The sequence below is a fragment of the Pteropus medius genome, unplaced genomic scaffold (genome assembly GCF_902729225.1).
Source record: "Pteropus medius unplaced genomic scaffold, Ma_sr-lr_union100, whole genome shotgun sequence".
Lineage (NCBI taxonomy): Eukaryota > Metazoa > Chordata > Mammalia > Chiroptera > Pteropodidae > Pteropus > Pteropus medius.
The window spans coordinates 11,567,943-11,587,716 of record NW_024356249.1 but is presented as its reverse complement, the minus strand read 5'-3'; the positions used below and the strand labels follow the sequence as shown (position 1 = coordinate 11,587,716).

General features: G+C 36.5%; 1 protein-coding gene across 6 annotated transcripts in view; it reads right to left on the bottom strand.

Annotated features, from left to right (window-relative positions):
- GRM8 (glutamate metabotropic receptor 8) overlaps positions 1–19,774 on the bottom strand; it is a 691,970-nt gene that overhangs the window by 366,589 nt on the left and 305,607 nt on the right. For all 6 annotated transcript variants that reach the window (XR_005652362.1, XM_039860780.1, XM_039860779.1 and 3 more), the window contains 2 exons: positions 625–760; positions 4–158 (listed from right to left, as the gene is read on the bottom strand). Coding sequence is in view for 5 of the 6 variants with exons in the window: in XM_039860780.1 (XP_039716714.1) it covers positions 4–158; positions 625–760 (291 nt within the window). In the remaining variant the exon portion in view is untranslated. The remainder of the gene's footprint in view (positions 1–3; positions 159–624; positions 761–19,774) is intronic.

The window sequence follows — 19,774 nt, the reverse complement described above, 5'->3', positions numbered from 1 at the left end:
TACCATCAATTGATGTTCTTTTGGGCAAAATCGTCACAGCCCCTTCAGCAATCTCCTCCTGCTGATAAACTGGTGCTATTTTGGATCCCCAACTATCTGAGCCAATCCAGAGAAAATGCCCACTTTGGTTTAATTTTTTTGCTGCTTCTAATATCCTCCTATAGGAATAAAAGATATAAAATATACCATATTTATCAAGAAACGCTACACTTATGAATGTTACAAGACAGCTCTATCAAATTGTATATAATCAGTAGGTCACCGTTAAACAATTAGTCAATCATTCTAACTGCCTGAGTCTGTCATCTCCTAAAGGAAATATATTGCAGACTTTAACTCCAGCACCTGTTAATTAGCCTTATCCTTAACTTCCTTCATTTCATTCTGTCTATTATCCTTATTTGTCTCATTTCTTTCAGTCTCCAGGTTTTACTCTATAGACATTTCAGACTCAAGAACTAGAAGGCTGTTGTGTCTCCGTGCAGCAGAAGGCAATCTGTAATTGCATAAAAATGTTGCAATTTCTGTGAAATTTCACAAGATTTTACACCGAACATGAAATATATTAGAAAAAAGATGTAGACCACAAACAAATCCTACATAAGGAAGAAAAGTAATCAGCACCTGATGTCATCTTCATTGGCAAACATAATCACTGCCCGAGCATTAGGTGTTTCTAGCAGGCGTTTGATAATTTTTTCAAATTCTCCAGGTCGTGGTTCACGTGGGATTTTCTGTGATTGAGCAATGCAAACACTACCTATTTAAAAAAGAATAAGAAAAAAAGAAGAAAGAAAAGGGATTCAGAAAGGGCATTTATGTAATTAACAAACTTAATGAGGTCAGGTACTTTATAAAAACACATGATTCTGTACAGAATATTATTTCTCAAAACATCTGGCATTCTCACCTATTAAAAGCAATCATGTTTGTTTACATTATAAGATATGTATCAAGTAAATGACATCAATTACTTAATCATACATCAGGGTTTTTTTTCCCCCCAAGTTTAAACATTATTTTTGTGTATGTCATTAAGAAAACCAAAATGTACAAAATTTGTGACAAGAGTCAAGGAGTCAAGGAAGAAGGGCTGTTTTGATTCACTTAACATAAGTCAAAGGACAAGAGCTTGGATTAATAAAAAGCATGAGTAAGTCTTACATGTGAGAGTACCTATAAGTAGGAAGTTCTTTTTGCTACTTTATCTATTAGTAGAACTCTTTTAAAGTTAATTTTATCTTACAGCTCATTGTATTACAGCATTAGCATAATGACATGTTTTGAGACACGTAGTCTTCAAGACTATTTGAGACAGAGGCAAGTATCAATGATACAAACCCTCAGTTGACAGATGTCTCCACCATGAAAATCAAAATGGCAGAAATCCGTCTATGGCCATGCCACCCCGAACATGCCCAATCTTGTCTGATCTCGGAAGCTAAGCTAGTTAGCTTAGCTGGTTAGTACTTGGATGGAAGACCACCTAGGAAGACCAGGTGCTGTTGGCGTTTAAAAAAATAAAAAGAAAAAGAAAGAAAATGGCAGAAATCCCATCCCACTATCACAGCAAAAAAAAAAAAGAAAAGAAAAGAAAAAAGAAAACTCTTCTTTTGGCCTTTCCTTCTAAGGCAATGAGAGACCAAAGAGAAAAGTTTAGACAAGATCTCTGCCACCAGGCTGGGATACAGGAAGAAGAAAAAGGTTTCTTAGTTGCAATAAAGCAGAGAAATAACACATGCTAATACTAGAGGGGGAAAAAGCAATATTAGCAATATATTTCAATTCTATTATGGTTTAAACAGGCTTTTTGAGTCAGTCGAGAATTAAATCACTATTTATACCATTGCTTCAGCAGGCAAAAGCATTTTTACTTCCAAACAATTAGCATTCAGTCACCCAAAAGTTATTGGGTGCCATTGTATGCTATGCATTGGCTGGACACTAGGAATGCACAGTCTAATGCATCCAGTTTGGAAGATAGGCATTCCAACAAATTATCATGGAATATGTAATACATTTTAGAATTCAGAGAATGAACCATACAATGGGAGCAGTAAGGAAGGTGTAACTAAAACTCTTGAGATGGATTTTAAAGGGCAAATACAGAGACAAAAGTGGGACATTTCTAAAAGAGGTCATAGAATGAAAGAACTTTGCTTGATCATGGCCTATGATAGAGACTGGCTGGGGTTGAAGTTGGAAAGAATGGCCAGGCCCAGCTTGAGAATGACTCTGTTAGGCAAGCCAAATAATTTGGACTTTATCTCAAAAACAATGAGAACCCACTGAAAGTTTATATACAGGAGAATTACAAGATGAGCTTTTAGGCTTTAGGAAGAAATCTCAGGTAACCAAACGAAGAAGAAATATCTAACAGCCAGACAATGGGTATACAGTGTATCATGATCAGACATATGATTAACAGTATTAGAGTCCTGGAGGTTTATTTTTCTTTAAGTTAGAGCACAGTCAAAATTACCCCTGCAACAGCAGTACTCTTACTAACCTTATGATATGCTCTTCAGGGGTGGAAGTTGCCCATAATCCATAGACTGAGCCTGTAGTTAGCTGGCTTACTAATATGCCATTAATAATTGAGATAATTGATTCATTCCTTCAGTAAATATATATGGAGTGCCCACTATCTGCCAGATTCTGTGTGGGGGCAGTGGGATACAACGATGAATAAAATAGACATAGTCTTTGACTTCATAGAATTTAGAAATGTGGGTGAACCAGGCTTAATGCAAAAAAAAAAAAAGTATGTAATTATAATTTCTGGCAAGTCCTATGAGGAAGAGCAAGGGAATTTAATTTAGATTGAGGCGTGTTCAAGAAAAGCCTCTCTAAAGTGGTACCACTTAGTTGAGGTCAGAAAGAAGAGAAAATGGGAGAGGTGAACATGGAAAAGGGTAGGGAAGAGCCAGCGGAGTCAATGAATGATGGGGAGAGAAATGTGAGTCAAAGATGAGAGGCGGACGGGGGCCAGATCATGCATGGCTATGCAGGGCCTATGGAAGACTGTGAATAATTACAATGCTTAAGTTCTTCATTAAATATTGCCCATAGGAATATGTCTTATCTATGAACACTGCATTTTACAGAAGAAAAACAGATGAGGACTGCTGATGTAGAAGGTGATCTTGAAAGAAAGAACAGGAGACAATGATCCCAGTTAAGAGATGACGGAGACAGGCCCTGGGGACAGGCCCTGGGAAATTACAACGTTACTGGTGCTGAGGAGGAGCACGTGGTGCTGTTAGAATTTCTGAGTTGGAATCGGTGGGGCTTAGTAGTATTTTTTTCCAGCCTTATTGAAGTATGACTGGCAAATAAAAATTATTTCTATTTAGGGTGTACTGATTTGATCTAAGTAAGAAGTAGTGAGAAACTAAGCATGACTTTAAGGTTTTGGCTTTTGTGACTAGTTTATGTGATGCCACCAATAAGCAAGTAGAGAATACAGGAGGGTGAGGAGGTATATGGAGGAGAAAAGTATGATTCTGATTCCGAAAAGGTTGTCTTTGAAGTACTCATGGGACATCAAACTGAAAAGGTGAGTCTGGAGGGAGAAGGGAAATGTAATTACAATTTCGTCAGGTGCTGACACAGTAGGTAGTTAAAGTGTTGGGAGTGAAGAGGTCACTCAGAGGGAATATTTAAATCAACAACAGGAAAAGATAAATGGTGGAGTTTGGAAAACCACTAGCTTTGGAGAGGTGGCCAGTCAATGAGACTGGAAAGAAATGGTCACATATGTTGAGGAGGAAACTTTTGGGATACAGCCTAGTAGTAAGTTGAAAACTATGCATAATGCCTTTAAAAATCAAGCAAATAGACAAAAATTGTGGTGAGTAAAAGCAATAGGTAACTGTAGAAATGTGAGACCAAAACTTCAACGTTCTCTAGGGAACAATAGCTGTTTCAAAAGATGACTGCCTTTTAATTAAATTGCTGTGATTACTTAAGCACCCCATTAAAGACATGCCATATCCTAAGTATCATTCTGAGATTACTATTGACTCCATAGCCTGAAGAAATTAGTCTGGAAATTTTCATTATGACTATTTCAGATGAGGCAAACAGGCAATCCAGACATAGGCTTTAGTCTGAATTAATTGATGAATGAATTTATTCATTCATTCAGGATCTATTGAACATTTTTGTTTGTAAAAAACAGGTTGGATTTTTACATAGTCTAAATCCATTTAATATTTTTTTTCCTCCACCTCACCTAATATTTGTCAGCCTAGCCAATTTGCATTTTCCAGGAAAGAAGGACTGCACAATTAATTTACTTCAGCTGAACAAATACTTATGGAGAACTTGCTCCACATGGCATTTTGTTGTTTGATGCCTTATTGGATATTTTATTAAGTCATGGACTGTATAGCTTCTCAAGTGATGGGAGTTAGAAGATTAGGATTCTTTTAATAGCCCTAAAACTCATTCATACTTTCTATATTCACAGCTGTCAAAGAGCAGTTAACCCTTTCATAAGCACTCATGGTCTACTATGCTTCAGGAACTAGACATCCAAAAGTCACCTGTCCTCAGTGGTCTTATAATATAATTGAATGATAAGATGTACACATAAGAAAAGCCAGATGAGGACATAAAATTATCTAATGGTGAAAGATAACAGCATAAGAAATAGTAAAGTGCAGTAATAAACAATATCATCCCCACAAACAGTCCTATGACTTCATAAGAAGAAATCATTATATACTGTTAGAGTTTGGTTAAAATACCCATGTAATTTAGTCAAACATTCAAATTTAATCAAAGATATGTTTTCTTAGAATAGTCACTATCTATTGTTCTAATTTTTAAAGATACTCTCTGACTTGATTTAGACTTCTGGGGTAGGTAGGAGGGAGACGAGTTGCCCTCCATCCGAGAATGTGTCTATTGCACTCATTTTTCCATATCTGTCTCTGAAAGAGAACTGATTGTGTACAATTCCAGGGAAACTAACTTTTCCCATTCTGCAGGTGTGCTCAGTTCTACAAGAAATATTTTAAAGCTTAGCACTTAGGAAAAGAATGTTGTATGGAGGAATTTATAATTGGCTGCTTTCTAGAATTTCCTGATTTCCTTGCCTATCTAAATTTCTTCCTTTTGATTATTTAATGATAACTAAAAGATGATTTGTGCATCTGAATGTTTTAAGTGTAGGTACACTCTACAACACACATGATCATTCCTTCCCCATCTCCATAATCTCTCACTAGTCCTAATGGGAGCTCTCTCTTATCACCCAAGTTCTGATGTGGAAACTGAGAAACAGGGGTATCAAGAGCTAGTAAAAGTCTGGAACCCAGGTTCAAAGTCGATCTGTCTCACTCCAGGTCTAGACTTCGCCATCATCTTGCACATCATAATTGGTTATACCTGTTGCTTAATGGATTAGTATATACAAATAATTGATGAATAAGATAAAATTTAAAGACTCACTTTTAAAATCCAGTAGGTAACCCCTTACAAATCTAATTGATAGCTACATAAATATAGCACTTCTATTGAATATGAAGACATTTACTAAGGTACTTAGAATTCATGTAGATTATAGAACTTACTTAAACTTCTTCATTATATAACCAATCTGCTCTCAAAAAAAAAATTTTAATTAAATTAATTATACCTTAATTTTATGACTAGTTTTAATGCCTAAAAAATAAAGTTTCCTATTAAAAAAAAAAACAAAAATAAAAACAAAAACAAAAAAAACTTCCCAATTGCCCTGTAAATGCACGTCCTCAGGAAGACTTTCCCGAAGTCTCCAGTCTTCTTTCCCTTCAGCTTTGTACTGCAGCAACCAAAATAATTATATTTTTTAAATTTTGTTATTTTTTTACCCTAGTCTATAAGCTCCATGACTATTGAAGCTTTTCACATTTACCACTATACCCCCGACATCTATCACTGCTTGATACACAGAGACTTCAACAAATATTTGTTTTAAAATAATGCAAGACCTGCAATAGAAATTGCTGGTATAGAGAAATAGTCATGAGACAGTCCTGTCTTCAAACTCCCCTAAGTCAAGTAGGGAAACAAAAGATGCATATAAATATGCATTTTTAAATAAATGGCATAAAAGATGTAAAAAAAAATTTTGGACCATGCTAATTCAGAGGAAGTTGCCATTGAAATGGACTCCAATACCACCAGGCTGCTGTAACAGGACAGTGGGACAGTATTCTTCCTAGAATGCGAACGAATGAGATGTATTAAAATAAACATGGTATACCCACCTCTGCATCATTTCCTAACTGCTTCCGGCTCAATGTGTTTCTCTCTTGACCCATTTTATGTTACTTTTTAATTTAAGCCATTTCGAAAATAGGAGCAACCTCGCCGGCCTCCGACGGCCGCAGCAAACCGTGGAGTCTCTGGGGACGGGAGCGGGGTTAACAGGCTACTGTGAATTAGAATATCATCTTGGCTTTACCTTATTCTTCCGTAGGGTGGCATAATATTTTACTCTTATTGATACAAGAGCAAATTTGTAAACAATTCCATTCATAATTTTTATCTCTGTAGAAAGCTGAGACTCATGGGTGAGTGGCCCAATGTCTCTGGTCTGAGAGATGAAAGGTTCATTTGTATATGTTGGGATGAAAAAGAAAACAGACTTAGGGCCAGAAAACCTAAGGGTGGGTCCTCTGTGACCTTGACCAAGTCTCTCATCTCTCAGTTTCTTTACCTCTGTGACAGATTCATAATAACTATCACATAGGAAGTCAAGAGAATCAAATTAAGAAGGGTAAAATAATAAAGTTCTGTACAAATGCGGCATATCACTATTATTATTAATAATAATAATGATGATGACCAGATAGCATCATCACCAAACCCGAGACAGGAGATAGTTGATATTCAGATCTAAATCACGCGATTGTCAACAGATTATATTCTTAAACCCATCACCATTGTTTGTATAATGTTATCAAATATCCTGGTTCTAAGAAGTGATAGTTGCTCATTGTAAATGCCAGTAAATGATGAGATTTCACTTTACACCTATTATTGGTCATCACAACATGATTGGAGCAATCTCAATGTGAGAGATGTTAAAAGTTACTCACATTCTCCTCCCTGACACCCCAATTCGTACCCTAAGGATCCAAGTTCCTTTTCAAAGGGAGTCCATAGCATTTCAAGGATCTGGGTTCAAAACTAGAATTTACTTTTTAAAAAAATAAAAGAATAGCAAAAACTATTAAACTATTAATGATGCCAACTATTAAGAAGCAAAGTTATTATGGAAATAACCACACGTTCTGATTCATTTGAACGTTTGCCTATAGATTATTAATCAGCTAGAATCTAAAAGTTGAGACAATGCTCTTGCAGGTTGGCCTCCCCAGGAAGCTAACCCTTAGAAGGAGTTCGAAATATATTATATTTGCCCTTGGCATCAACCCTATGAAGGGCCAAGGAATGAAGCAAGACTGGGAAGAGGAAACCTATATCTGGCTGTGGCCCAAAGACAAATTCCCAATCACAGGAAGCTCTGGAGGCCACTCTATGGTCTCAGGAAGGCCGGGCCATTATACTTACACATCAATCAGTCATTGGACATGGGCCCTCCTGGGAAGCGGGGCAGAGACATTGGGCCAGGCAGCTCTCCATGGCCAGGCAACCCCTCAAGAGGCTATAGAGCAGCCCCCGAGGCAAAGGCAACAGGGTCCTTCAATAAATGGGGATCCAAAAGGAGATGCACCATATACACAAATGAAAATTTAAAGAGAAATGAAGATATATCTCTGAAATGACAGTATTAGTCAAATAATTAGTAAAATGTTATCATTTAACTGCAAAACCCTCTTCAAAGAGGATATATTGTGCAGAGAAAGGCAATCTATACAAACAGAACAAAACTAGAATTGAAGCCAGCCCAGAGAAGAGAACTAGGATTATAAAATTCCCCAGTATTTCATAGAGAAGTTTTTTAAAGTGACCTGAAAGAATAAAGACAGGTTTTCAGTTGATGCTTATTTTTAAGAAAAAATTTCTATTAATTATGCCCAAGGAGAAAAATAAAACAAGGAACAATGTCAAAGCATCAAGTTCCAACTGTGGTGGAAATCAAAGAGAATTAAATTATTAGGAATGAAATTACTTGCCAAGCTACATATAGAATATTAAACATGATTTTTGTTTAAACAACATGCTTATTACCACTGTCTCAAGTTGGTTCACAATTTTGGTCAAGTTCTAAGTGAATCAGATTAAGTCTCTGGTTGTATAGCTTGTTAGATCTGCATGACAGACTGAGTTTGGTGTATAAACAAATCAACAAAATTAGCATCTCACCCATTGTTAAAGAGAATGACTATTGACAAAAAATGATTGGTCGAAATTTTTGATTGGGCATAAGAAATTGCCTATAACTGATCATTTCTGACCTAATAAAAATATGATATATCCAGTCGACCATTATTTATTTCTTATGAGTCTACCTTCAGATAATAACAATGAGGAAAACCAAATAAACCGGTTTTGTTTTTTCTTAAAGACGATAGAAATGGATTAACTTTTAAAGTGTGAAATTCCCAATTCTAATGTGGGGAGGGATGAAGGTTTCCCTCCACCACCAAGCAATTCTCTGGACACTAACTGGGTATCTTACAATTCAACTCAATTACGACACTACCAGGATACAGTGTCAGATTCCACAGGTTAAGCGTTCAGTTGTACAACACTGCCCTCCTCCCCACTTCAGATGTCAGTCACAAGTCCAGGTTGTCATCTGTATTTCTGACCAATCGGCTTTAAATCAGAGGCTTCCAAGACCCCCTCCTTGGGTTTGATTAATTTGCTAGGGTGGCTCAAAGAACTTAGGAAACCCGTTTACTCACTAGATTACCAGTTTATTATAAAAGTATACAACTCAAGAACAGTCAGATGGAAGAGATGGAGAGGGCAAGGTACAGGGAAAGGACACAGAACTTCCATGTCCCCTCCAAGTGCACCTAAATCTCCACATGTTCACCAACATGGAAGCTTTCTGAATCCTGTCTTTCAGGTTTTTCCGATGGCTTCAGTACACAGATATAATTGATTATTACATCATTGGCTATTGGTGATTGAATTCAGTCTCTAGCCCTTCTCCTGTCCACAGAGGTTGGGGGTGGGGTGCGGGGGCGGGACTGAAACTTTCAACCCTCTAATCACAGGTTTGGTTCTCTTGGCCCTCGGTCCCCATCCTTACGTCACTTAAGGGCTTTCCCAAAAATCCCTTCATTAACATAAAAAAGACTCCTTAATCACTCTCAACACTTGGGAAATTCTGAGGGTTTTAGGAGCTCCCTGCTAGAAATAAGGACAAAGATTAAATACATATGTCTTATTACAAATCACAGTATCACAACTCACCACTCTGATTACCCTTGACATTGTTTCTTTCCATTCTTCTGGACGCATAAATAAAATAACAACCTGGCCTAATATAATCAGTCTTTTAGTGATCATTGAGTAAAATTTGTTCTAAGGTTCAAATAAGTGTAATCGCACCTCTTGTAACAGTATTTTCACCTCCTTTTGTGGTATACAGCTGGGACTTAGCAGAAAAGTGCATAACATGATGAAAGTGTGTATGTTTGTCAGCTTAAAGTGCACTTGTGAAAGAGAAGATTTATCTCTCACATCACAGTAAAGAAAAAAGTGTTATTTTTAACAACATGGAATAAAAGAGCAAAATTGCATTTAAATCTGTGCTCTTTCTCTCTCTCCCTCTCTCTCCCTCTCTCTCAACATTTTATGCTTTCTCCTCTATCAAATGCCATGTGAACTCTTAAATGGACTCTGGAAAGCAGTGAAATGAGGCAATGAAGCTCCTGGTACAGAAGAGGCATGAGACAAATGCTTGCCCCCTATGTATCCCGCAAAGAGCAGCAATAAGGACAATCTAGTATTTGAAAAGACTGGCACAGAGACCCCCTCTTCTGCCCAACGCCATGGGTGCTCTCAGAGAAATGCTGATACTCATGAGGCCAACAGGGCTGGGAGAGGCTCGTGGATCAGTGTCCTTACACACTGGGCTTTTTATCTCAGCCACAGTTCACCACAGATTCGAAAGTCTGCTCAGAAAAACAGAGTGGTTACAAATGCCATCTTGGGGCACGACATCCTAGCCCTTCTCTAACTCGCTATGTGACTCTGGCTAAGTTATGTGACTTCTCCATGCCTCTGTCCTGACATGAACATTGAGAAAATGCTAGTATCTTCCAAATGGGTTATCATGAAGGGATTAAATAAGCACTTAACAGATGGATTTTTTCCTCAGAAAACACAATAGTTGTAAATTATTTAAAATAAAAACTCCAAACACACATAGTAACTCATTTTCACTAAGCAATATCCACCTATCGCATTATTTCGAGACACCTCAAATTTCATTCCCCAAATGTACACAGAATAATAACTCTTACTAGAGATGGCAGTTAATGGGGATATTAGCTGCAGAAGTTCCACAGTTACAACGAAACTCATGCTCATCGCCGGCTACAGCTAAACTTCTGACGTATTGCCTCTTCTTGCTCCTGAAAACCGCAAAGATCTAAAGAGACACGTGGGCAGTAGGTGGGAAAGGTTCAGAGAAAGAAAGAAATCAAGAAAATAAAAAAAGAAGAAAATGAGAAAAGAGGAAAGAGTGAGAAGAAAAAGGACATGGGGAAAGAAAGAGAGAACAAGAGTGGACTGAAGAGTGACTAGAGAGCAGACCACTCAGACCAGAAATATCTTTGGAGCTGCGCAAAACATGGGTTCTCTGTAGAGTCAAACAGCAAATGTGGGGTTAGGAGCACTTGACTAGTTTTAAATAAGTTTTATAAATGTGTTGTGTGCATTTGTATATATTTGGATTAGTTTCTGAGTACTGTTTTTGGAGTGTCTGGGATTTTTATTTTGTTTTGTCTGTTTGTTTTTTGCCATTCCGAAGTAGATTCCAGGATACTGGGGCCAAAAATATGACAGGAAGGTTTCAAAAGATAAAACTAATTCCCTGTAAGTGCTCAAATGCCCAATATGAACAGACTCTCTGAGAGAAGAGAAATTTCATATTTTCCAGCCCATTGCCTGGAAAAACTATTACACCAAAGACTATTGTAATCAGAGCACTGTTTAAATTTCTTACCCATTCTGAACTAGAAAAAAATTAGTATTAGACTTTGAATTAGGCCCATTATAGTTACAGATTAGAAATCAATAATTCAGTTACAGATTAGGAATTCATTAAAGAATTACAGCCATTAAATTAGTGAAGAGGAGGGAGCACACTTGTGGCATTCACCATTTTTCATTCAATAAATATTTATTGAGCACATATACAACATGTCAAATGCTTTTCAGACACAAAGCATACAGTAGTGAATAATACAAAGACAGCCCCTCACTTCATAGAGCTTACATCCAGTATGTCTTTAGGGTCTAGTGAAGTCTGACACTTGTGAGCATTCACTGGATGTGTGATAAATAAGCGAATGAACAAGAAGCTTCCATTTTGTGGTATGGTGGAATGATCTTATAAGAGATAATAAGCATATCCATATATTAAAAATACCATCATTCAGAAAAAAACAAAGCATAGCTTCATCTATGCTATTTGTGTATATAATAAAGTTATTTATAATACTTTCTACAAACAGGACACTCTCAACAGTATCTCAACAGCAACTATCAAAGCTTGCAAACCAGGAGCATTCTTCTATCCAGCACGTAGGTAATACCTTCTACTTATCAGCATTACCTGAATTCTCCTGCATATATTAAATTAGTGGTCTTTACTCAAAGAAGCATTTTCAACAGATACTCAAAGGGGGCTGGCATTCTTTATTTAAGGAAGAAGAAACTGATAGCTAAAAGATCATTATTATTTTAGCTAAGTAACTCTTTCAGGCAAGAGTGGCACCACAACTAATGTACAGTAGTGGCTAAACTAAGAAATAGACTTCAGAGAACAAAAATAAGCACCAAAAGCATTTAAAAACTCGGTCTTTAAGTGATGCAAGTACTTGTAGTGGCCTCTCTAGGTAATGCAACATCATTTTCCACAGCAGGATTTGTAATGTGTGTTTGAGATAAAAAAAAAAAAAAAGGTTAAAAATATAGTTATATATTTAACTTCTTAAATTCGAACAGAACTAAAAAAAGAAAATAATAAATAAGCATGTTTTTGACAGCAACCCATCTTACATTTTAATTATTTGAACAACTCTTAAACATTTTAACTGCTTTATTGAAGTACAATTGATACATAAAAGAACTGCATATGTTTAATGTATGCAATTTGATGAGACTAGACATATGCATACACCTATAATACTATCACCAAAATCAAGATAATAAACGTATCCATGATCTTGAAAAGTTTCCTTGTGTCGCTTTGTGTGTGTATGAGTGTGTGTGTGTGTAAGACCATGTAACATGAGATCTACCCTCTTAAAAAGTTTTTATGTGCATATTATGCTGTAAACTATAGACACAATTTTGTACAGCAGACACTAGAACTTATCAGCTTGCATAAAGAAACCTCATACTCATTGAACAACTCCCCATTTTCCCTTCCTCCCAGCCCCTGGCAACTACAATTCTACTTTCTGCTTATATGAGTTTGCCTATTTTATATGCCTCATAGAAATAGAATCACACAGTATTTGTCCTCCTGAGACTGGCTTATTTCACTTAGCATAATGTTCTCCACGTGGGTCTGTGTTGCCACAAACAGGAGGATTTCCTTCTTTTTTTAAGACTGAATAACATTCCATTGTATATATATTCCACATTTTTTTACCTATTCATCTGTTGATGAATATCTGGGTTGTTTCCATATCTTGGCTATTGTGAATAATGCTGCAATGAACATGGGAGTACAGGTATCTCTTCAAGATCCTGATTTCAATTCTTTTGGATAAGTACCCAGAAGTGAGGTTGCGGGATCATGTGGTAGTTCTATTTTTAATATTTTTGAGGAAATTTCAAACTGTTCTCCCTAATGGCTGTATAATTTTACATTCCCACTCACAGTGTACAAAGTTTCCAATTTCTCTACATCCTTGACAACAATTATTAAATTTTGTTGTTTGGTTGTTTTTGTGGTTTTTTTTATTTGTTTGTTTGTTTTTGATAATTGCCATCCTTACAGCTATAAAGTGATAGCTCATTGTTTTAATTTGCATTTCTCTGACTATTAGTGACATTGAGCACTTAAGTGTAGACCTCCTGAACTCAGTCCTGATAGCCAAGTATACGCATTGTACTTTGCTACTGTCTCTCAATAATTTATCTCCTTGGTCATTAAGTCTTCTCAATATACCAGCATCAACAAGTAAAGTAGTATAATCGAAATGTGAACTCCACATTTTTATACCATCAGGACTAAATAATTTAGGAAAATGCTTTTTGGTCTGCTTCAGGTTGGGCAAAAATTTCATACATTAACATCCTCTCAAAAGAACATCCTGCTGGTTTCTATTCTGCATAAACCCAGGCATGCCTGTCATCACTCACGGAGCATTAACTGAGCTCTTACTGCATGCAGGGTGCTCTGTTGGAATCTGCAGTTACAAAAAAAAAAAAAAGACACAGTCCTCGGTCTTGAGGCGCTCAGAATAAATAACACAGCATGTAAACAAATATTACAATTTGACGTGAGAAATGCTATAATACGGGGAAGCCTAGGAACAAGGGACTGAGGGAATGGAGTCAAGAAACTGTGAATAAGATTCACTAGCTCCTGCCAGTGACTATGGGAATACATAGTCAGAGAAGCGTGAAAAGCAGCTGTATGACACATTGATATGCACCAGGATCAACAAGTCAGAAAACATTTCAGAAGTGAGCTTATTTGATTTAGGCAGCCAGGAACCAGACAAATCTATTTCAGATGGATACCACCAGTCAGCAGTCACATTTGGTAGTTCCCATGAATATGTAGTTGTCATTAATAATTTAAACATGATGTAATAAACATCTTGCATTTATGTAGAAAAGAAGATTTAATTTCTGTTTTCCACAATAAGAAACAAACAACTCACCTTGAGATGAAAGGAACACAGAATAAAAAAATTAAATAACCATTAAAATGGCTGCTTGAAGGGGAAACAGCAAAACATCAATCCTAAGAACACAGGATTTCAGTTAAGTTCAATAAATTTTAATCACAACTAATCAAACAGCCATATACATGGTATTATTTATTTCAATGTTAAAATACGTCAGAACTTTTGAGAATTGCCCCCCCCCATTATTGCAAACTTTGAAAATGTTTAAGCTAGGGTAAAATTGCATCATTTAGATATTCACTATCATATACCACTTAACCGAAATCAAGAAACTTCTACATTCTCGGTGTTATAGGAAATTTGGCAGGTGTGTTATAACATTTTGCATTACATTATGTCGTTTATCTAAGGGGGGTCTGGAAAAGAACATTAAGTTTGCAATAATCCAAACATCATCCAAGCACAAAAATGAAAACCGATCAGAACTGCAAATGACAAGAGGATAACAATTTGTCACCTCATAAATTTCTGTGATATAATTTCTACAATTTCTGTTCGTGCAGTGACTGCTAGATAAAACTCATTCTCTTTACAAATGCATTATATCAGAACCATATATAGCATGTGAACATCTATAAAATAAAAAGCAGCTTAGCTTGTAGAAAAAAAAAAATCCTGAAATATGAATGGTATTCCAAAAGCACTGGTTCTATCATTATAACAAGTTTACTCGTGATAGGATATAATTTTCTCATTCCTACATTGGATCATGCCCATGTTGACCCTGGGCAAACACTTAGCCTCTCTGATTATCCGTCTCCTTATTTGTAAAAAGAAGGGTGCTTGACAGAATGATCTCAAGATTCCTTTGAATTTCAACATTTTCTGTTTCTATGAATATACCATATACACTGCCTCCCATGAGTTCTGTGAATTATGTAAGTTCTAATATGGGAATAGAACATCATGTAAAATATAATAAATCATTTTTTTAAAGCCTAGAAAAGAAGAACTAGAGGATACACAAGAAAACTTGTTCAGTTCAAAATTATGAAGTCTGGCTTCATGAGTCAGAGTATGACTGGGAAACTTAAAAACTAATTTTTATATGGTTATTAGAGCCCCAGTCAGGTGCTTGGAGTCTGGACAATAGTTCATCAAAGCACTATAATTTCGGTCAGTTCAATAAAAATAAAATTAGGCATCGTTATGAAGAAGATGGAGACGTCCTCATGCTCATTTCTACATTAAAACTGTCATTTTACTATCAACAATAGCCTCCTTTCTCCTCTCATTGTTTAATTTCTCTCTCATATTTCTTTATGCTACTCCACCTTCCTTTTCTTCCTTTTCTCTTCTCTCACTCCACCCTTTCCTCTTTCAAAAACCAGAAAATAGTGACAGGAAACCTGATACAGCAACCTTCCAATTACACCTGTCCTGTTGTTTCCCCAAGACTCGCTAACAGGACAGCAGAAGCAAAAAGAGAACTATTGTGTGGCCTGGAGTCCGGTTAAGTGTGGGAAATAGAACATGTTCGTTATCTCCACTTCTTCCAAATATCTGACTAAATCGTTGGGTATAAAACGGGGAGAACAGGAAAGAAATGTCATCAATGTTTTGAAAGCCGAAAGCAGATGATGACCAAGTCATAGTTCACTTACCAGAATAGAAAGAACTGAAACAAAAGCCAGCGAGGCATAGGGATGGGGCTGATGCCAACAGAAACAAAGTAGTCATTCCACTCACCACCAGGAAGGACCTGAAAATGGAGGCTCCAGAGACTCTAGAAGGTGAGGTTGAACAGAGAATTAGGTAAAAATCTTTGTAAGTCCCTTCCTCCAGCTGCAGTCTATCTGCACAGAAAATTGGAAGGTTACTTTCTATAGAAGATGAACCCAAAGACACCAGACACAGCTGAGGACTAAGTGTCTATACATATTGAATGGGGAGCCCTTGATCCCCCTTGCCTGCTTATTACCCAGGCTCCAGAAGCCTAACTTTCATCTCCCAGGCAGGCAACTGGAAGATTCTTTTCTGGAGAAACTGGCCAAAGAGTAATAACATACTGACACGGATATATGGATGTCTCCCAACTAAATAACCATGTCTACCTGCTCACTTTAAAGTAAAGCCACAAGTCAGTGAACCTTGCCACACATCCCAAGCTTCTTCTCTTACTCCACCCTTTCCTCTTTCAAAAACCAGAAAATGGTGACAGAAAACCTGATACAGCAACCTTCCAATTACATCTGTTCTGTTGTTTCCTTAAGCTTCCGAACAGGACATCAGTACCACATTCTTAATGTCACACCAAACAGGAGAGAATAACTCAGAGGAGAGAGAAATAAGACATAAGCAGAAGATGACTTCCAGAATATTACTATTCTCGGAGAGAAGACACTATGTTCATGCAACAAGAACAGGAAGCTATAAAAACAGGAACTTTAAGAGAATAAGAAAGAGATCCTGGAAATTAAAAAGGATAAGAGATATAGAAACATCTCAATGGATTAAGAAGTAGATGAGAAAGTTGAGAAAGTATTTTAGAAAGTAAAACAAATAAAAAAGCATCATGAAATCAGAGGATTCATTCAGGAGGTTTAGCATTTAAATTCTGAAGTTCCAAATAGAAAATAAAGGGAGGCCATTACCAACAAAATAAATGAATATCTCTGAGAACTGAAGAACACGAGTTTTTGAATCGAAAATACCTATCGAACACCTTGCAAAAAGAAAAAGAGAAGGAAGAGGAAGGGGAAAGGCCCACAGGAAGGAACATCAGCACAAAATTTTAAACTACTTGAAAGTGAAAACAAATTTAAAAAAACAAATTTAAAAAAAGGGCTCACAATGGCTTCAAGATTTTCGATGGCAATACCACTAGTGAGAAGGAAATACAGCAATACCTTCAAAATGATGAGGAAAGATGAATTTTAGTCTAGACAAACATAAAACCAGCCAACCTATAAATCAAGTGTGTGGGTAGAATAAAGGATATTTTAGACACGTAGAAATCTAAAAAGCATATTTACCTCCCATGTACCCTTTTTAGGAAGCTTCTGAAGGATATACACCAATTAAACAATGGCAGAAACAAGAAAGAAGACACGGAATCCAAGTAACAGGTAATGCAACTCAGGAAAGTTAAAGGAATTTCTCAAAGCGATGATGAAGGGAAGTCAGAGTTAACAGTTGTGCAACTGGTCTACATATCTTCCAGATTAGAGCAGGATTAGAGTAGGAAGACGAAAAACTCTGGAAGCATCTTCAAGGAAAAAGAAACAGAATCGATGGACTGCTTGATGTGTTTGAATGCACTGAAAGAATATGTACCATTCTGTCAGAGTTTGAGGACGGATTCATAACAGGTATAAAGAAGAACCAAGCATATGACAAAGCAAAGAATTCTTATTTTCAGGCAAAATAAAATTTTGGATCAGAAGAGCCATGTTATCTAGATAAACCATGACATCATATACATAGTCATTATAATATAAACATTGAACATTAATGGAACCTAAACTGTGATATGATCCTACTGGGATTAGAGAGGAAGTGTATGTGTGTCCATGTGCACACGCATGTGCAACTTGTCTATGCTGGGGAGCTAATTCATCATCTTCCATAGTAGAAAGACAATAAAGATAAGCTTAAAAAAATAGAGATAGCGGCATATACATGTTAAGTTCAAATACAGAGACAAATACAAACAAAACAAAACAAAACAAAACAAAACAAGTGAAGGAGTTTAAAACAAATATTTTAGAGGATCAAGATTCAAAAGCAGGTGACTGTTTTTGATAAGCTTAGTTGTACCACATACAATATAACAGATAAAATACATGTTTGAAGCTCTGCTTTTTAAAGTCATAAAGGAGGGAGGAAGAAAGATGGCAAGATGATTTTAATCCTATCTGCTAAGAGAAGCATCTTCTATAACTAGGTTTCTCTTAAAAACTTTTCTGCATATTCATACCTATGCCTGTGTCATCTTACCTAAATGAGGGTTTTGCTTGTTTGTTTTGTGTGGTTTTTTTAGTGGAAAAACTGATGCATGTTTAGTCTTCTTAAGACTATACAATAACCTAGACGATAATGTATTTTGAAAAAAATAATAATAAACAAGAACAACATGACAATCCATGCTGCCAGGGTTTAAAGCACCAGCTTTTATCTCAATCAAAGCTAACCTGTCCATAAGTTATTTCATACCCAAACTCCAAAGATTCTTCCCAGATATATCAGTGATTGGTTTCTATGATATAAAAGACCTACTATCATTTAAATGAAACCACAACTCATACTTTATCTGGATACAATTTGTGACTTAATACAATGTTTGTTGCTACGGTTAAAAAAATAAGAGTTCATATGTGAATAAGGACATAATTATTACACAGGTGATCTTATTAGAGCATTTCAAGGACCACAAAAGAATGAAGCTCTATGGGCAAAATGGCTGCAGGGCAGAGAACACAGGAGGACCCAGAAGTGGATGTTCCAGCTGTGTGCACTGGTAGATGTTACTCTAGTATTCTGGCTATCAAGTACAGGAGTTTATAGTAACTTTGGTAGGTGTTCAATAGTATTTCATAAGATAAGGGGGTAAGAGTGGGAAATATACCAGTAGTTTAATCCCAATCCCTCCAGACAGGGTTTGAGGCTCTGGCAACAGTGCTTTAGGAAGATATGAGAAAATATAAAGAAGCTTCTTAGCAATATTTCAACTAAATTAGTCTAGAATTGAAACTTGATAATCCTATGTGGGGAATAAATCACAGATTTCAATAATCTGTGATTCAAATACATCTACATGTATTTTTAAATATATGTTGTACATCGAAGCACTGGAAATTAATTTGTACCCCACAGTTCTCCAGAAAAGATCTGCTGTGATGTCTTTTCCAACAACGAATGGACTCCCTGCCTTTGGATGACACGGTGAATGAAGAGGCTCCCTCGCACTCAGCACTTACACAGAAGGAAAGAGAATCAAACATCGGTACTGGGGAGAAAAGTCTGGTGCCAAGCACTGCACCAGGCACAGGGGATGAGAGACCAGACACTGATTTTCAGAGAATTTAAGATCCAAACAGTGAAAGAAATAAAAGGCATTAGATTCATAAGTCATTCCTCCATTTTAATACCAAATAATAAATATTCGTTTAACATCTCATGGATTTTGTAACACCACCACTTGGGCATAAAATTGGGAATAATTATGGAACTCAAAAAATGTAACTCAAAATGTGTTAAGTTCTTTTCCTGCATTATGTCACTATACAACAGGGATTATACGGTATAATCTCTCTCTCTCGTGGGCATCCCAGATATAGTGATTTATGTGAAATCAGGTTGTTACAGTGTCTTCTAGTAACAGGTTTTCTCACCAACTCATATCCACAATCTTCACAAGGGCGATATTGCCTGTCTTTCCTTTTTTTTTTTTCCCTATTGAAATGGCATTGGTGTCATTTATCTTTTTTCTATTTTTCGGAAAAAAAAAAATTCACTAATCTTCTTAGACGTTGATGATGTCAATAAGAGCCAGATTTTTATCAGGCTCTAATTGGACATAGCATTGTGCAAAGGAAATTAATGAACATGGGAGCCTCTCAGAGCTTACAATTTATGTAATTAGTGTAATGGGGAAAAAAGAGGGAGAAAGAGGTCAATGCCATTCAAGAGGATGAAATCCATAGCCAAAAAAATGTGACTTCACAGCCCTCCAGGAAAATAAGTCTCCAGCAAACGTCCAT